This window comes from Dasypus novemcinctus, chromosome 6, assembly GCF_030445035.2.
Source record: "Dasypus novemcinctus isolate mDasNov1 chromosome 6, mDasNov1.1.hap2, whole genome shotgun sequence".
Taxonomy (NCBI): domain Eukaryota; kingdom Metazoa; phylum Chordata; class Mammalia; order Cingulata; family Dasypodidae; genus Dasypus; species Dasypus novemcinctus.
The window spans coordinates 127051951-127071617 of NC_080678.1; the positions used below are offsets into that span (position 1 = coordinate 127051951).

The 19667-nt window shown below is 40.4% G+C and overlaps 1 protein-coding gene across 7 annotated transcripts in view; it reads left to right on the top strand.

Annotated features, from left to right (window-relative positions):
* The window catches only part of NRG3 (neuregulin 3), a 1103107-nt gene that overhangs the window by 982936 nt on the left and 100504 nt on the right, over nucleotides 1–19667 (top strand). For 4 of the 7 annotated variants that reach the window (XM_058299387.2, XM_058299391.2, XM_058299388.2 and 1 more), the window contains exon 4: nucleotides 808–834. In XM_058299387.2, coding sequence (XP_058155370.1) covers nucleotides 808–834 — 27 coding nt within the window. The remainder of the gene's footprint in view (nucleotides 1–807; nucleotides 835–19667) is intronic. The other 3 variants (XM_058299393.2, XM_058299389.2, XM_058299392.1) reach the window with 1 other exon arrangement.

A 19667-nucleotide genomic window follows, 5' to 3' on the forward strand; every position in this document is an offset into this window, starting at 1 on the left:
GAACACCCCAGAGGTCAGCGGAGCTCAAAGGAGCAGGTACAAGGGGGCAGAGAGCCGCCAGCAATGGGGCACCGCAGGCTGGCTGCAGCCTGGGGACGTGAGCGCTGCCCTACCTTGATGTTGAACTTGTAGCCTCCAAAATTGTGAAACAAATGCCTGCTCTGCAGCCAACCCCTCGAGTGGTATTTGTCTTAGCAGCCATGGAAAACTGAGGTAGGGCTTAAGAATCAGATAAACTGAACACGCATCCTCGGTCTGCTACAGGTATTGTGACCTATGTTAATAAAACTTTGTCCTGTTGAAGCACAGTTTTCTCATTTGACACCTGAAAAACAAACAAAAAACCCAAGAAACAAAAACAACATCGTTGCTGTGTTGTGAGCGTGAAAGGTAAAGAGAGAACCTGAGTTAGGGCCAGTCAAGCAAAAGTTCTTTCCCACACATCCTTGTTCCTACCATACAGGGTCAAATAAATTTCTGAGGAACAAGAAACTATTCTAAATAAAATATAGTGGGCTCTTGACATAGCAGTAGTGCCCAATGTTATTTGTGCAAATGGTTTCTATTTTTTTTTAATAAGACTGAGTATACTTGCTAATTCATGCAGTAACACTAACCTAAAATTCCAGGCTTTGGGGAAATGGGAATCAGTGTCTGTAAATTATTTTTTTTAGCAAACATGGTGGTTGAAATGGAGACACGTACTTGATCCATGAAGGTCAGTCTTACAAACATTGTGTTCCATGTGGATTTTTTCTAACCTTTTTCCTTTCTGTTTCTCTTCCCAACATGCTGACTTTGGCACAGCAGACCACTTGGGCATTGAATTCATGGGTAAGCCTAAACAATTTGCTCTTTAAATATCCTGGAAAAGCTACGTTTTATAATGTACATAGAGCTCGCCTTCCCCATCTGATTATACTTGAAATGCCTCATTATCAGGTGCAATTAGTAACAAAAATGATTTTGTTGATTTTTCACTAAGTAAGGGCTCCAATTGAAACACTTAACGACTTTTGGGGAAGGCAATTCAATGCTAAGTGCAGCTTCTGGAATCACACAGAAATTAGCTTTGCTTCCTGGCTTAGACTGATTCCTTTAATCCTTGATTTTCTCATCTGTAAAATAGGAATAATAATAGTTCCTGTTTTACTGAACGTATAAATTGCTTGCTATAATGGATACAATGTAGCAAACACTCAATAAATGATAGAAAGCGATGGTAATGTTTTAAAAATATCAGATTTTATTTCCTTCTCCAATTCCTTTTCCATTTTCATAATTACTACTTTGGATATATTTTGGTATCGATCTTAATTTGGGGTAGGGTTTATAGAAACATTTCCACTTACAAAATTAAAATATTTTTTAAAAAGTATTTTCATTGAATGATCCATTTTTTAAAGCAGTAGAATGCCTTCTGCTGGCATTGATTTATATATTCACAGATAACTGAGTTAACAATTGGACATAATAATATGATTCTAAATTATAAGTAAAGAAAAAAAGACCCATCATAAATCTGATGCCTAGTGCATAAGATACTCAAGAGTTAGAGTTAGCAGAACGGAGAAGACCTATTTGAATTGAAATTCCATTTGCTCTGCCTGTTTCATCTTTACTGAATCTCAGAAATTTCGCTTACATGAGGTGGATATAAATATTTGTTTCACACATGCATGTGTTTAATGTGATAACACATATAAATTTACTTGTATTCGTTTATACATTTGATGATTCACTTTGCAAATATTTAATTGAGCATTCACTATAGGCAGAGGGGAAAATGTAAGATGCTGAAATGTATAAAAGTGGACAGAAAGCCTGGTTTGATGAAATTTACAGTCTAGTAAGCTTACGGGTATTAATCAGGTAATAAAACTAATAAATACAAAGTTGCAAACTTCTTATGACCTACACTGGGCATGATGGTGTTAGCTTGGATTACTGTGATGATGGAAGCTGTGGGGAAACGTTTGTGCATATTTGTGCAGTGATATCAACAAGAATGTGAGAGGAATTGAAGTCGTAGGCTGCAGGAGGAAGATGATCAAGGATGACTGCAGGGATTTGGGTTTGCATGTTTGGATAAGTGGTGGGACCATTTGCTGAAAAAGAATATGGAAAGAAGAACATCTTTATGACGTGTTTATTCGGTTACTTATGGAAATGTTTGAGTTTGGGTGTCTTTTATAACTGAGAGATGTCACGTTGTTAGTTGTATTGCTGAAAGTTTTGAGGGCCAATTGGAGATCAGTGTTTGTATGCTTATACTGGAATCCATCTTCCTTTAGTTTTGTAAAGTAATCTCAAACAAATCCAAGTATTTCATGCTATATTATTCCCCAGTGCTCCATTATCTGAATATCATATCTTAGGAATAAAACCCAGACAGCTCAGTTGTGCAGGTTTGGGGTTTTGCTAGCTCATGTGATGAAAACACAGAAGGGCAATGAAATTCAGGATAATATTCAATGAAACACTACGGAATGCAAGGTGGGTGAGGAAGGAAGGAAGGGCATATCAATGCCATCATTGATGAGTAGTCTTGAGGGGACTTGAGCAACCCAGGGAGGAGGGGAGAGGGCAGTCATAAGGCAGATTGTTTGATAATGATTCTGAAGATGGCAATTTCGAAGTAGGCTTATGAGCGTGCATGACTGAATTGGAGTAGAGTGGAAAATAATTTGAAATAAGAGGTCAAGGATCTGGGAGGCCATGGATTGGGATAGGTTGTCAGAGTAGATTTTAACTGTTACTCATGATGGTGAAAAGGTTGGAAGAGAAGGGAAAAAAAGTTTGCCATAAGCCAAATTCTCCAGTAAATGAGATGGCATGCACTGGAGTCTTGCTAGAAGACAATGAGAGGGGTTTGTTCTAAATAGAGAAGGGATGCCAGTAGAACTCCCTGCTGCTATTTTCCTGTCCATGGTCAGAATTCTTGGTCTGTACCTGGCTGGCTTTCCTCTAGGTAGTGAACCAGGGACCCATACTCCTTACCTGGTGGCTCCCATATCAACCTGGGTTTTATTTGTTTGTTTGTGTGATTTGTCATCTGCATCTAGCTGGCAGGTGGGGAAAGAGAACATAGCAGGTTCCTACCCACTTCTTTAAAGCCTTGCCTAAAATGGCCCATGTCAATTTTCTATTTCCAATCTATAGGCTGCATCTCAGGTGCATGACCCCATTTTACAGCAGGAGAGTCTTTAGAGGGACAGGGTTTTTTTCCCAAGAGGAAGGAGAAAGACTACTTTAGGAGCCAGGAGGACATCCACACAACTTTGACATGTGAGAAAATAAAAACAGCATTTGAATGGGGTGAAGGGGAATTGGATCTCTCAGGCAAGAGCCAGGTCACAAAAGACAGTGAGAATGCAAAGGACTTGCTGGAAGTGGACTAGCATTTCAGAGAGGCAGGCGTGGTGGTTAGGCAGTGGAGGACAGGCAGAGAGCTGATGGCAGGCCAGCCATTATAGAATATTATAGACATCGTGATGCCACAAAGTAGAAATTATCTGTTGAGGAGAGCACACATTTTGCCCTCTCCTCATCACTGATGACAATGGGATGAAAAGTGTGGAGGCATGAACATCAACAGCCATTTTGAGAAAAGTGGGTGCTGGGACTAGAGGCCAGAGAACGTTGCCCCGCGATCTGCAATGATTACAGGCTGGGAGATAGGAGCTGTGTCAGCTGTGCCTACAAAGGACCACAGATAAAGGAAACTCCACATGGCTGTAAGGCTGAATGGGGCAGCTCAGACCACGTGAGCAGTGTGGCCATAGTGGTAGCTACACAGCCATTAGTTATTGCTGCTAAACCAGCTTCTATCCTATGGGGCATTCCCTAAGGACATCCACTGGCACTGTTACCTGTAGTGTAACAATTTAGTGTTGAATCAAGATATGCGTTCAGAGATCTGTCTGAAAACTCATTTAAATGGATTTAATTCTGGTATGAAAAATAATAGCTTATTGTATAGTTCATCAATATGGCTCTCAGAATTCAGAGTCAAAGTGGTGCTACAAAGACTTGCAGGGGATGTGTCTTCGGTGCGTGACTATTTGCCTCCAGCAATGGGGATTGGCTCAGAGGAAAGGGGTTAGGCTGCAGTTGAGAGTTAGAAGTGGGTAGTGTGTTTATAGATGACGGCAGCTAATAAAGGGTTACTTTCAAGAAATTGGTTTATAGATCTGGTGTATAAGCTGTTCTCAGTGACCTCATTAATTCTAGACACAGTTCACCCCCACAGATTGCTCTAGGTGACTGTGTAGGATTTTGTTGTTGCTTGGGGAGCAAATATTTTCAGATTTAACTGGTGGTTCTAGAGTCCTTCTGGGTAAAATGCCTTCCATTGGTGTGACACCATCCCAGGAATATGTCCTCTCCAGGTGTGAAGTCAGCTGGGAAGAAGAAACTAAGTCACAGTCCCTATAAGTTACTCATGTCCATTTGCTGGTGGGCCAGCTCTGCTTTAGAGTGTCCTAGAATACCTGCAACTCTCATCATTCTTGCTCTAGAATGATGATGATTTCATCTTTCCTGGACTCAGAACGTGGTCCAGATAATGGTGATGTGAAACACACCTGTCTTTTCACCTCCAACTTTCATCATTTTTGCTCTAGGATGATGCTGATTTTGTCTTTCCTGGACTCAGAACGTGGTCCAGATAATGGTGATGTGAAACACACCTCTCCTTTCCCTGGGGTCTTTGCATCCTCAATGACTGGGTCTATGTCCACTCATATTAATGAATCAAAACCTGAATAGTTCATACAGTTCAACAAATTCCTGTTTATATCATAGAACTCTAAATCATATGCTTGAAGAATCCCATTATTATTTATTCAGCACAGATCACACTATCTTCTTGTATAAGATATTGAGGATGCAGATGTGTATGATCAAAACCTTTGGCAGATAAGAGAGAAAGACACACATAACTGAGGTAATGTAATGAGCATTATCGAAATGGCATACACAGGATACCACGATAAAATATTAAAGAAGAATGAAATAATGTTCTTGGAAGGTTCAGAGACAACTTCTCAGGGGAGGGGACATTAGCTGATCTGAGCAATGGCAGGGTTCAAATCTATACCAGCCCATGTTGTTTCCCTGTTAGGCTGAGTCTAGCTACTTTAGGCTTTCTCTCTGGGTCCATCAGTTACCACACACCCCCCGTTAGGCCTGGAGGGAGGCTATCAACTGCAGCAAAAATGCTCAACCAGAAAGCTTTTCTGAGTTGATTTATTAATTTCAAGAATGGAATAGTCTATTGAGTAAGCCATGCCATGTCTAATGTCCCTAGAGCCACCAGCATTCAAAAAGACTTCTCTTTAACTATATTTATGAATTTTCCTTAATGATGCTTCTGGGGTGGTCCAATGGAAATCTTAACAAGCACTGTTCTGGAATATGGTATCAGTTAAAAAACAAAGTTAACTCATATAATCAGGGTAGGAATTTGGAGGTGCATAAAAACAAAGGATCATGTTTGTGAAAAAATTTGAAATAACAGAGTTGATATTAAACCCATAACCAAAAATTATTTTTGAACTCACCTCATAATCTACTCGTTCATTCATGTATATCAGAGATTTGAGATTCTTTAAGGCCAGATGTTCCAACTTCCCCTCTCAATGTGAGGAGACCAAGGAATGGAGCAGACAAACTTCATAAGCACAAGCATTCATGGAGTTACATAAACAAAACAACCCACCATTCTGATGAGACAGGTGGCCCAGTGTCAAGACAGTTTGGTCAAGTTTGAAAGGCACATTGATCATAAAGAGAAATTTCCCATCTGAGAAATATCTGGCTACTGTGTCAGGTGCTCAATCATTATGTCCATTTATGCTGTTTGTTACACAGCTTCTTCTCTGACAATACCCTGGTGCTTTAGCATCAAAGATCTCTATATGAAAGCAGGTGCAATGCCATTTGTGAACATATTAGCAAGCCACTGAGAGAGCTAAAGATTGCTTGGAAGATATTTTATGCAGATGTCATTCATTACGATCTGGAAATATGAAATGAACTCTGTCAGTTAAATGTTTTGTTTGTGATTTGACATTGTTTTTAGGATAAGCATATTGCAAATTTGTGAAGTCCGAGTAAATGCTGGTGTAAATATTTTTAAAAACCAGAAGATTTCTAGAACTTGGGGAAAAGTTGGATTCTTAACTAAAATTTGGAAAATCCATTCAAAAATTATCTCCATATTTTTAAAGTGAGTAAGAAAATAAAGAGTGAGAGAAACACTGATTTTTCTATAAGGAGAGGCCTAGAAATGTGATACACTCTAATTCTATGTTCTCAAATATATTTTTTGATTCAGAATTAATAAAGTTATTCCTTAAGACTTCACTTATTTTGCGTATCCCTACATTCTCTCATGTAACAAAATTTATGTTAAGATACGTTAGCCAGCAATGAAGATAACCTCCAAAGAACTGAATGGTTTCTAGTTCTTTTTGGATGACACAAAGTGGAAATATTTCCCTTAAAGCTACTCTATGTATTGTAAATATATTGGTATACTTTCCTTTAAATATAACAGGCTCATATGTCAGTGAAATGAATTCATGTTTCTCCCCTAATTTGCAAATAGGCATTAGAGACATAGAAGCAAGGACTCTGTTCCTCCAGGCTGAATTCTCCAAGTTAGCCTTATTTGGAACAAAATATTTTTATTCATTTGAATATGTCATGTTTTCTCATATAGGCATACCTCAGAGATAGTGAATTTGGTTCCAGACCACCATAATAAAATGAACCTTGCAAAAAAGCAAGTCACAAAATTTTTTTGGTTTTTCCAAGGCATATAAAAATTGGATCCAGGCTGTACTGTAGTCTAGTAAGTGTGCACTAGGATTATGTCTAAAAACAATGTACATAAATTAATTTAAAAATAATTTATGGCTAAAAAATGTTAACCATTATCTGAGCCTTCAGTAGTCATAATCTTTTCCTGGTGGAGGGTCTTGCCTCAATCTGATGGCTGCTGGGGCTGATCAGGCTGGTGGGTGCTGAAGTTGGGCTGACTTTGACCATTTCTTAAACAAAGACATTTGCCTTCATTGTCTCTTGAAAGGAAGATTTCTCTGTAGCGTGTGATGTTGTTTGATACCATTTTACACATGGTAGAATTTCTTTCAGAATTGGAGTTAATCTTCTCAAACCCTGCCACTGATATATTTACTAAATTGATGAAATATTCTAAATCGTTTGTTGTCATTTCACCAATCTTCACTAGGAGTAGATTTTACCTCGAGAAATCATTTTCTTTGCTCATTTGTAAGAAGCAACTCCTCATCTGTTCAAGTTTTAGCATGAGATTGCAAACATTCAGTCATCTTCAGGCTCCACTTCTAATTCTAGTTCTCTTGGTATTTCTAACCTGCAGTTACTTCCTGCACTGAAGTCTTGACCCCCTCGTGGTCATCCATGAGGGTTGGAATCAACTTCTTCCAAACTCCTGTTCATGTTGATATTTTGACATCCACTCGTAAATGACGAATGTTTTGAATGGCATCTAAATCCTTTCCAGAAAGTTTTTTGTTTACCATGCCCAGATCAGAGGAATTATATCTATAACAGTTACAGCCTTATAAAATGTATTTCTTAAATAACAGGACTTGAAAGTCAAAAGGACTTCTAGATCCATGGGAAACAGGATGGTTGCTGTGTTAGCACTTGTTTTAGTTTCCTAGACTGCTCAGGCGATTACTATGCAGTGGGTTGGCTTAAACAATGGGAATTTATTAGCTTACGGTTTTCAGGCTAAAAGAAAGTGCAATTCAAGGTGTCACCAAGCGATGTTTTCTCCCCAAAGACTATGGTGTTCTGGGGCTGGCTGACAGTGACTCCTTGGTCCATCATTTGTCACATGCCAAGGCACATGATGGCAGCTCCTGTTTTCTCCCTTCTCTTCCTGGTACTGTTCATTTCAGCTTCTGGCTGCTTCCTCTGTGACTTTCTCTCTTTCTGTCTGAATTTCTTACTGCTTATAAAGGACCCCAATAATAGGATTAAGACCCATCCTGACTGAGGTAGTTCAAACCATACCTGAAATAGCTTCATCAAGAGGTCCCTCATACAATGGGTTCATACCCAGGAAAATGGGTTAAATTTAAGACCATGTTTTTAGAGAGATACATACAGCTTCCTACCACCCCAGAAAGCTTGAAAACAACTTTCATCTCCTCGTTTATGTCCATCAGAGCTCTTGAGTGACCAAGTGCATGGTCAATGAGCAGTAATATTTTGAAAGAAACCTTTTGTGTCTGAGCAGTAGGTCTCAACAGAGTGGGCTTCAAATATTCAATAAACCATATTGTAAACAGATGTTCTGTCATCCAGCCTTTGTTTTTCATTTATACAGCATAGATACAGTAGATTTAGCATAATTCTTAAGGGTCCTAGGATTTTCAGAATGGTAAATGAGCATTAACTTCAACTTAAAGTCATGAGTTTTATTAGCCCCTCACAAGGGAGTCAGCCTGTCTTTTGAAGCTTTCAAGCTAGGCATTGATTTTTCTTCTCTATAAAAATGCTAGATGGCATCTACTTCCAAGAGAAGGCTGTTTCATTTTCACTGAAAATCTGTCATTTAGTGAAGCCACCTTCATCATTTATCTTAGCTAGATCTTCTGAATAACTACCTTTAGCTTCTATATCAACACTTGCTGCTTCGCCTCGCACTTTTATGTTATGGAGATGGCTTCTTTCCTTAAACCATATGAACCAACCTCTACTGGTCTCATACTTTTCTTCTACAGCTTCCTTACTTCTTTCAACCTTCATAGAGTTGAAAAAAAAATTAAGGTCTTGCTCTGAATTATGCTCTGGCTAAGGGGAATTTTGTGGCTGGTTTGACCTTCTGTCCAGACTACTAAAACCTTTTCCACATCAGCAATAAGCCTGTTTCACTTTCTTCGCATGCATGGGCTCACTGGAGTTCCACTTTTGATTTCTTTCAAGAACTTTCCCTTTGCATTTACAACGTGACTCAATGTCTGGTGCAAAAAGCCTAGTTTTCAGCCTATCTTGAATTTTAACATGCCTTCCTCCTGAAGCTTAATCATTTCTAGTTTTTCATTTAAAGTGAAAGCTGTGTGTCTCTTCCTTTCACTTGAACAACTTAATGAAATTGGCCTAGTTTCAATATTGTTGTGTCTCTGGAAATAGAGAGGTTCCAGGAGAGGGAGAGAGACAGGGGAATGGCTGGTCAGTGGAGCAGTCACAAGACACAAACATATATCAATTAAGTTTGCTGCCTTTTACAGACATGATTTGTGGCATCCCAAAACAATTTCAATAGTAGAATTAAAGATCACTGATCACAAATCACCATATCAGATATAATAATAATGGAAAAGCTTAAAATATGTGACTCACAGTTAAGAAGTGAGCACATGCTGTTGGAAAAGTGGTGCCAATAGACTTGTTCAATACAAAGTGTCCACAAAACTTCAATGAGTAAACAATGTAATATCTGTGAAGTGCAATAAAACAAAGCACAATAAAAGAAGATATGCCTATAAAATAAACTGATCATTTATTGATAAATGTGTATGTATGTGTTTGTGGAGGAAATTTTTTCCATTCATTAATCATTTATTATTATATCAGTGCAATAAACACTATCAGATAAACAATATAAAAAGTCTAACAAACACATAGTCAATACCAATAACAACATTTTCTTGGAAGTAACATTACTTGTATAAATATGCTGATGAAGAGCTATCAATTTCACATTTTTTTGTCTTTATTTATTTTTTTTAATATTACATTCAAAAAATATGAGGTCCCCATATACCCCCTATGCCCCTCACCTCACTCCTTCCCTCATAACAACAAGCTCCTCCATCATCATGAGACATTCATTGCATTTGGTGAATACATCTCTGAGCACCGCTGCACCTTATGGTCAATGGTCCACACCATAGCCCACACTCTCCCACAGTCCACCCAGTGGGCCATGGGAGGACATACAATGTCCAGTAACTGTCCCTGCAATACCACCCAGGACAACTCCAAGTCCTGCAAACACCCCCACATCTCATCTCTTCCTCCCATTCCCTACCCAGCAGCCGCCACGGCCACTTTCATGGAGGAAATTTTTTGTTTTGCTTATATGCCCTTTGCCATATTGAACTACATGGTAAATTAGACATGTCAAAGGAATATGTTAACAGTATTCAATGCATTGCATGTGCCACAATAATTACATTATCACATCTAATTCTCAAAAAATGCATGAAGAAGGAAATATTCATATCCTTAAAAATGATAAAACTGAGGCTTATTTAGCTGAAATAATCTCATCCAGAAAGCAAGTACATAGCACATCAGATCTGAACCCAAGTCTGTTTTCTTTCAGAGCTCTCGAATTCTCTAGGTGACCAATTACTGGGCATGTCACACAAGGAGTGCTTCATGGTTATTCAAAGTGGTTGTACTTTGGCCCTGTTTCAAGTGGGAATGCACTTCTGACCCTAGCCCTCAGTTGTGAAAGCAATGTTTTAAAAGTACCATGGAGTCACAAGAATCTTGGGTGTAACTCACAGTAGCCAAGGCACAAGAAAATGAAATATGAACCAAATCCTGATTTATTGCTTTACACTCAGAATTTTAAGTGCCAAGTGTACAAAAAGGAACATGTAGACTGGTCTCTTCTCATGGAAGCTGTGTGGTATCTGAAGGTTTGTTGGTAAGTCTAGACTCTTGAATGAAGTTTGTTGGGTGGTGCTACTATTGGATGTCTTTGAAATATAAAGTTCTCTGATAGGATAGATTCATCAAATAGAATAGTGAGTTAGAGCATCTTGCCAATGACTTCCTAATATTCTGCTTAAGAAATACTTGCTTGTTTCTGACTTATTTCTCTCTTTGTGGATGTGACCACTCCTTTTTTTAAGCTATGATTCGACATAGGTCTCAGTACAAGTGCTAATATATCAGCTTGTTTTAATTTCCTTATTGCTAAAAGAAATATCATAGAATGAATTGGACTAAACAATGGGACTTTTTTGGCTCACAGTTTTGAAGTTAGGAGAAGTTCAAGTCAAGGCATCATCAAGGTCATGCTTTCTTCCCAAAAACTGGCATTTGGACTGACTGTTGGTGATCCTTGATCCTGGGCTCCTTTGTCACATGGCAATGCACATGGTGGCCTCTGCTGGCCTTTCCCTTCTTTTCCGGGTTCTTCTTACCTCTAGCATCTGGCTGCTCCTTCCATGACTTTTTTTTTAATCTCTGTGATCTTCCCTATAAAGACTTCAGTAATAAGATTAAAACCCATCCTGGCCATATCTTATTTGAAGTGAACTCATCAAAGTTCTTATTTTCAATGGTTCACACCCACAGGAATGGGTTAAGTTTAAGAACATGTTTTTCTAGTAACATAGCTCTAACTACCATAAAGCTCTCTAATCACACTTTCCTCCTAGTCTTTTTGTAGATATTTTTGAAGAGATATCCTGATTTGACTTCTGTGTCCTCAAGGCTCCTCATCACATATTTAAAGACAATCTGAGGTTAGTCATCAGCATATGTTGGTACATCCAGTGGGTAGATGTATAAGTCTTTAATCAAGATCTTGATGGCTAAGTCACACATTCTAAGAGAATCCAGTGGGTAGATGTATAAGTCTTTAATCAAGATCTTGATGGCTAAGTCACACATTCTAAGAGAATGCATTTGAGTAACAGCTTTCAGGGATCTTCTTTGAAGAATAGTTACAACCAAAATATACATCCAAAATACACAATACATTTGGAGACAGGATTCCAGAACCAGTCAATGAAAGTCACATTGAGATACTGAGAACAGTACTGCCCATGAATTATTGGAAAAAGCAGTGCTGTCCACTGGTAACTTACATCAGACCAGTAAATATTTCCTAAGTTAATATCATGATATTTTTATAAAGCTGTTAAGTTATGAAATTTGGAGTTTCTATGTCTGTGGTATATCTATGGACTTGATCAAAACATTGCACAGACTCCCATGAACTTCTTATGAAACCTAGTGAAACCTGGATTATGTCAATTTAGAAACAGGGGATTGGGGTGGGGGCAGAAACCTGCTACCTAAAGGATCCAGATGAGCCATTGCTGAACTTCTAGTAGTATATCATGGGGCAAAGTTTTTATTAATGGCATAAATAAGGAAATAGCTAAACTCATCACATCACTGAACTTCTTTTAGCTAGGGTGATTGCTACTTTATCAGATAGAGAACATTAAAATCTAACAGAAAGGACTGACTATTTCATTGCCATCAGAATCTCAGATGGTAACCTGTACCCAGGTCATAACTTCCATACTTTAATTATGTAAAATGTACATGAGTTAGTGGTATGTTCCACAAATCTTCTAGAATATGGAGAAAATGCAAAGAAAAAAATACATGACAATGAGGCTCAGCTTGTCATTGGAAAATAATTCTCTGAGAAGTTATAAGAATAAATACATTTTGTATGCAATTATCCTTGACCACTGCCTCAGAGCCAAGGTGAATCAGCAGAGGCATTGAAATGAAGATGGCACTGACTCTCCTTAACAGGTGAGACTCGACTTTGTGGTCTCAGGGGCTGAACTATCAGAATATTTGGAGCCACTGACCAGAGGGCTAGGTGGGCAAGCTAAGACACGGATTCTCAAATTTCACAATTTAGTGCGTGAAACAGTCTCATAAAGCAAATACTGTGACACAGTATGAAAAGGACTTTAATTGCAGAGTTTTATGAAGGGCCAGATGAGGGTTTCTCAGACATCTGCAGGATGGTGCCATGCTTTACACACACTCACAAGTCGGGTTTGTGTTTACATCCAAGTGAACAATACTGGGTTCTATACCTGCATTGCACAGTTTCATCGACCCCTTGGCATGCTTCCATGCACTTGTGACCCTATGGGCAGCATTTCCTGAATATTTGGCCAGGGGAGCATGTCTTTAGAGCTAGAGCTTCACCAGTAAGTACTGGGTGAAAGAGCCAGAGGGAGGCACATCCACAATTCGTAAGAACAGTGGAGGCAGCTTGACGTGAGAGAATAAAAAGAAGACCTGAGGCTGGAAGTCAGAGGAAGGAAAAAGGAGGAGCAAAGGTCAAGAAGAGACAAACAGCGCAGGGTCTTTGGGAAGTGGCAGAAGCTTCCACTAACTGGAGATACATAATGCCCAGGAAAGATGCTGGTAGGCAAAGGGTTGGTCAAGGAGGTCAGAGCAGGTAGTTGTGATGCACATGCCCTGAAGGGAAGTACAGTTTGTCCTGTTGTTAAAGGAAGCCCCTAGAGGTTTCAGGCAGGGACATGATCAGTTTTCCCTTAAATAACCTGCTCTGTCTGTTACTGTGTATAGAGGTTGCTGGAAGGCATGGCACACAAAACCTCAGCTAATGATTTAGCCGAGCTAGGGGTTTTATTTTAAATCTTCACCAAATGTTCATTCTTTGGGGGCACCCTATGTACTAAAAAGATGACAAGAAATAAGCCTAGTCTTCCAGAGATCTCCAAATAGCTGGGGTAGATAGAGCCCTGCCAAGATAACTATGTGTTGGGGGCAAAGAAAGAAGCAAAGGCAGAAGGCCTGGGGATGTATTGGGCAGCAGAGTAGTGAGTAAAGTGGACCTAAAACAGTCTCTGAGGGAAGGCTAGGATTTCTTTGGGCAAAAGAAGCAACCAACCTGATGAAGATGTTTGAGTAAATAGCACTAGGATGAGGTACTGAGTCAGGAAAACTGTCTCTCATCAACAAAGACAAATTTCATTATAATTTAAAGTATGTACTATTCTTTATTTGAGGCATATCAAATCATGTCATTACCCTGCATAAACTTCTCTAATGGATTTAAAATGAAATCCCAGCCCCATACACAGGCATGCCAAGTCTTCATACTCTAGCACTGCCTACCTCCCTGATGGCATTCCCTAACTCTTTCCTCCCAGCTCATTGTTTCAGCCACACCAACCGGCCAAGCTCTACCTACTCAGGGCCTTTGCATTACCTATCCTCTCCTTCTGCACATGGTCAGCTCCTTCCCATCACACAGGCTTCATTTCAAATATGACTTTCTAAGAGACTTTCCCGAGTGTCCTATTTCATGCATTTCCTATCTCACCCATGTTAGCATTTTTTACTCCCTCCACAGCACTTATCACCAACTGATTCATTTATTAGTTCTCTTTTTATGATCTGTCCTGTGATAGCAGTGATGGCTCATCAGTGATAGTCTGGCTCATCATGGCATCCCTAGCCCTTTGCTTCACATATTATAAGAGCTCAATAAATATTTGTTGAGTTAATGATTTAAAACTGAATTTAAAGGGGTATATGGTCTTAGCTCATGATTTGCTTAGATGCTTAAAAAGAGGATAAGCAAAGTGTCGTAAAGACCCAAGATCATATTATTCAGTTCTAGGCATTCATTCTGAATATATAACATAAATTCCTGATTTTCAGATACCTGATTAGGTATTTCTGGGATGGCCTCATTGGTCACCATGTTTAAAAGGCCCTTAGCTCTTAACATGATTTTGATACAGGAGGTCTTCACCCACTCCGTCACTCAGTGAGAAACACTGACATAAAGGGGCAGACAGATCTGGTTTAATTCTGGCTCCGCTGTTCACTGTACATATGACCTTGTGTGAGGTGACCTTGGGTGAGTGAGTGTCTCTAGCCCTGGAGATCCCAATCCATGGGAGAGGGATACCAGCATCCCCAGCCTCACCCACTGGTGGGAGGATGCCTGGGGCTTATTCAGTGCTCAGCCCGAGGAGCTGTGGTGACAACTATCCCTCGGGGAGCAGCCTCACTAATGAGGTCTGGTCCATAGGCTGTCCGTTTCCCCTGTGGTTGTCTAGGCCACTCTGATTCCTTTGGAAAGGGGGTCATGGATATTAATATTCTCCCCTTTACTGTGCGTTGATTGACACACCTTAGAAAGTAGGGGCCCTGGAGTTGTCTTATAGAATGGGAGCCATTTTCCAGATCATTCCATAGAGCAGCAGCTAAACCTTCAGGGTTAGCTCTCCCTAAAGGGTGACATCTGAGAACGCTGGAGATGCCTGCTCAGCATTTGGTTCTGAAGAACGTGCCCTTTGTCGTCAACCAGCCTGTGCGTGTGTCTGCATTCCCTGTAGGACCGCACACGAGAAGGAAGTCCAGTGCATGCTGCCTCCATGGATGGACAAGTCACTTTTCTCAGGAAGATTTTATCTACTTCAACTGTTTGTGTGAAGCTTGAAGCAGGTTTGCTGCATATTCACACAGTGACTATGGCCTCATATTGATAAAGCTTACCCATACTCATCTGTTACCAGAAATGAAGGCAAGAAAATAAGCACTTGCTGACTAATAAATGATGTACGGTCATGGCTGGCTGATGTCCATGAGTAATTTCATTTAATCTTTCAGAGTTATGCATACTCGTAAATATGTGACATTAAAAACCAGACCCTGAGCCTCAACAGACCTGCATCTCCTACCCTTTGGTTTGTTGGACTTACCCCAGCCACCTAACATGGAGGTGAAGGTCAACCACCACACTAGGGAGCCAAGAGTGCCTACAACTGCAGGCAGAAAATTGCATCCATCATCCAAGTGGAATCTAAACCCCCTCTCAATATAGAGGTGGAGTGGACATAAACATCCCAGGGTCCACAGGATGGAGGACTAGAGTATGGATTAGAGTGGATTTACTGATATTCTATTCTGGAACTATTGTGATTAGTAATGGAAGAAAATGTAGCATTGATGTGGAGAAAGTGGCTACAGTAGCTGCTGAGGGTAGGGAGAGGAAGAAGAGATATGATGTGGGGGCATTTTCAGGACATGGAGTTGTCGTGGGAGGTACTGCAGGGACAGTTGCTGGATATTGTGTGTCCTGCCATGGCCCACTGGGTGGACTGCGGGAGAGTGTAAACTACAATGTAAAGCGCTGTCCATGTAGTGCAGCAGTGCTCCAAAATGTACTCACCAAATGCCATGAATGTGCCACGATGATGAAAAAGGTTGTTGATGTGGGAGGAGTGGGGTGAGGCGGGTGGGGGCTATATGGGGACCTCATATTTTTTTAATGTAACATTAAAAAAAAATAAAGACAAAAAAAACCACAAAACAGTCATAATCTGAGGGCCTGGCTTTCTGGTCTGGCAAAGGTTAAACCTGCATTTATTTTAGTATCCTGTTGGGAGAGCAGATTTGGGGAACCACTTGGTTTGTATTCAAGGAGTTATCCATGTTTGGCCTAGTGCATTAGCAAGACTCCCAATAATGAGTAGAAAGACAGAAATGCAGGTTGGGGGATGTCAGTGTTTCAAGAAAACCTGCAATGTATATTTTTCCCTCAACACACATGTGAAGAAACCAAGGCCAATAGAGTTCAAGACAATATGCCCAACTAATGAATAGTTGGGATGAATTATAATCTGGATCAAAAAGACACTGAAGGCCAGGCTTTTCCCCTAACCCTCCTGACCCACATAACGGAAGATGGTGCACTTTCTCCAGATGCAGTGATTCCTCTGTGCTGGGCTCCAAGCCTCTTGGGCCCCAAATGTGCACCACTTGCCTGGGGCTCCAGCTGCAGAAAGTGCACTGCAGGTAGCCAATAAAAACTCAGGCACCCAGTTATGTTTGAATTTCAGATAAATATAGATATGTTTGATGTATTGCATGGAACCTACCAATACTAAACAATTATTCATTGCTTATTTAAATTTTTCAAATTGACCTGTGCGTTGGCTCTTTTATCTGGCAACACTAGCTGTGGGTGATAAGCAGGCAAGGAGTGGGCTCCTCGTGGCCATTTCGGTCTCCATTCCATGTCCCCTAAGCCTGCATTAGAGTTGGCCTGAGGTGTACAGAAAGAGCAGGGGAAAGTGAGAAGGGATTGGAGCACAGCAAGGCCACTCTGCTTGCTGCATGGCAAGAATTAGGCAAAAATGATACTCGGTGCCTCCCAAATGATCTCTCAGCAGCTGTGGGTGTTTAAAAGAGCAAATACCACCTATAAACCGTTTGTTCTGGGCACCGTGGATCCTGCAGGAGGAGAAATTGATGGAATATTTTAAAGCCGAGTTCCTATTGTGAGTGGGATAGCTTAACACCTAAACTATGGATACTTCGGAGAACTAATGGCAGCATGCTAAGTTAGTTAATCAGCTGTTGAGAAAGAAAGTAGCACTCAGCTTACCAAGAAATGCAGTTCAAGGCAGTTTTAATGAAGTAATAGCAGCTGTGTCTTGATCTGTCTGCCAACCATTCATTTTCCCCATTCAGCCACAAGCATGTTTTTATGAGAATATGGGGCTTTTTGTTTGTACCAGAAAAAATCAAGGTGCCTATTTCCTGAAGTTGTGTGGTAGAAGCATAGTGGTGGTTCACTGACACCACTTTTCTATTTTCTATAGCCTTGAGAAAAAGGATTCAGGTAGTGTGATACAACAAATGCATAACTCAAAGCCAGAAAGAGATACACTAAAGCTTGACTTTATCTACTTTAAGATGTGGGACACTGATAAATGATATGTATGTGTATGTGTAATGGAAATTATATGTCCATATGTATGCACAGACATACATGCAATGGAAATATATAGGTATTTATTACGAACAGGTATATGGCATTCATATAATGAAAGGCTAATAGCTAATCTTGACATTCACTAATACAAAGATTGTTGATATAACACACATATATGCATTTCTTGGTATATGTTAGGCACTCAGATCATACCCTTCCTTTCGGCAATACCGACCATGTACCACTGCATTTGCCCTGTTTCGTATTGATCTGTGTGTGCATAAACCCCCAAGGGCAGAGGCTGCGCTAAGTATGCTCTGTGAGTCCTCCCCAGCACTTTTGGTTGACCTGCCCCTCAGGGGTTCTACAGATGCCTTCAAGAGTTGCCATTGAGTGAGACAGTAGCTCCGGATGTGGGTTTCCATCCCTCGCCAGGCCCCACACAGCACCAAGCCTTCTGCCTATTACAGCCCAGGAAAAGCCCTCACTTCCCTTCACAGAGAGAAGAGGTGCTTGGCGTATGACCAGGGTCACGGAAGCTCGGTTGTCCACGGAGATTTCTAAGGAAATCTTACTTTACCCTCTGGTGCTTTCATCAGATTCCACTATGGGAGCTGTTTCAAGGCAGGAACTGTGTCAAATTATCAGAGCATCTTACGCTGGCCTTGACGCGCCACCTCTCTAGCGTGCTCATCCCTTCTACTCCTGCCATTCTCAACTACTCAAAAGAGCTCTATCGTCTCTGAACACACCGTGGTCTTCAGATTTTTTTCCTCTACCCCATGGCACTAAGGGTCTGTCTCCACTTGCTCCTTAGCACATCCTTCTGTGTTTACCTTCACTCTAGAACTTAAATGCTCATGCCTTATAGTGTAACATGGCTCCATTATGGTGTCACTGTGTTCATGCCTCTATCTCCTCCAAAATAGTGTGAGTTCCACGATGGCCAATATCATGCCATCAGAGGATGAGCTCAAAGTCCAGAATGTCATTATCAAAACCAGGTCCAGGTGTGGATGAGCTCCTAGGTGCAGTTCTTTAAGTACAGAAACCCCAGCAGAGCTCCTCTGAATGTGCATCTGTCAGGAGGAGACAGCTTAGCTGTCCCTCACACTCCCAGCATGCGGTGGTGGAACAGGCAGACACTCCTGGGCAAAGAAGGGGAAATGGGAGGCACAGAAGAGCCACTGTTTCCTAGCAATTCTATTGTTGAATGAGGCAAATATTTTAAATTCCTTGATGAGGCTCAGAAGGGACATCTTCTGCAATATTCAATTTAAGTGAATTACTAGGTCTATAACATACATTCAAGGAGAGGCACAAGGGTGTGAATCCCAACGGACAGAGGCCACTGGGCCATTTTAGAAGCTTCCTGCCACAAGCTGACCCATAATCAGTGCAGGAATGCCACATCATTTTATGTTCCCTTCTCTATACCACCCCCTGGAGGTGGATAACAGGCCAAAAAAGGTCCTGGACAAAGTACAAACTCAAACATCTGACAAAGCAAAAATCAGATTACAGCATTGATTGGCTAGCTCTGCATGAAATGATAAGTTCATTTCCCTCTACAAGCCTGGGTTATTTGCCTGTAATCAGTGATATTGATGTACGTCTTGAAAGAATGTAGTTAGAATAAAACCAATTGATGCATTAGGATTGAAACAGACACTCCCCTTCCTTAGAGATATCTTTATTTAAAATGTTGTGATGTTCTAGGTATGTAGAAGAATTTTTAAAAAATGTAGTTGGAGGATAAGTTGGTTTAAGTGCAATGTGCTGGTATGAGAAAGTATGCATTTTTTTTATGATTCAAAAGCAGAACATTTAGAAATTATATAGTTATAAAAAAGACATGCTTTTTCTGATTAAAACTGAACATTATACATTTATAGGTTTATTTTACAAAAATTGCCCAAACTGTTACCCTTGAACAAATTACATAACATTATTAATCCTAGTTTTGAAAGACCTCAGAGACCAGCTGGTGGGACAGTCCATCTTTAGTGTTCTGTAAATTCTGAGTAGAAGCCTGGCTCCCTACAGAGCCCAGTGCCCTGAAGTCGTGCATCCCTGGAATTTAATCTTGGCTTTTTAATTACTAGTATTATGATTATGACACAGACTT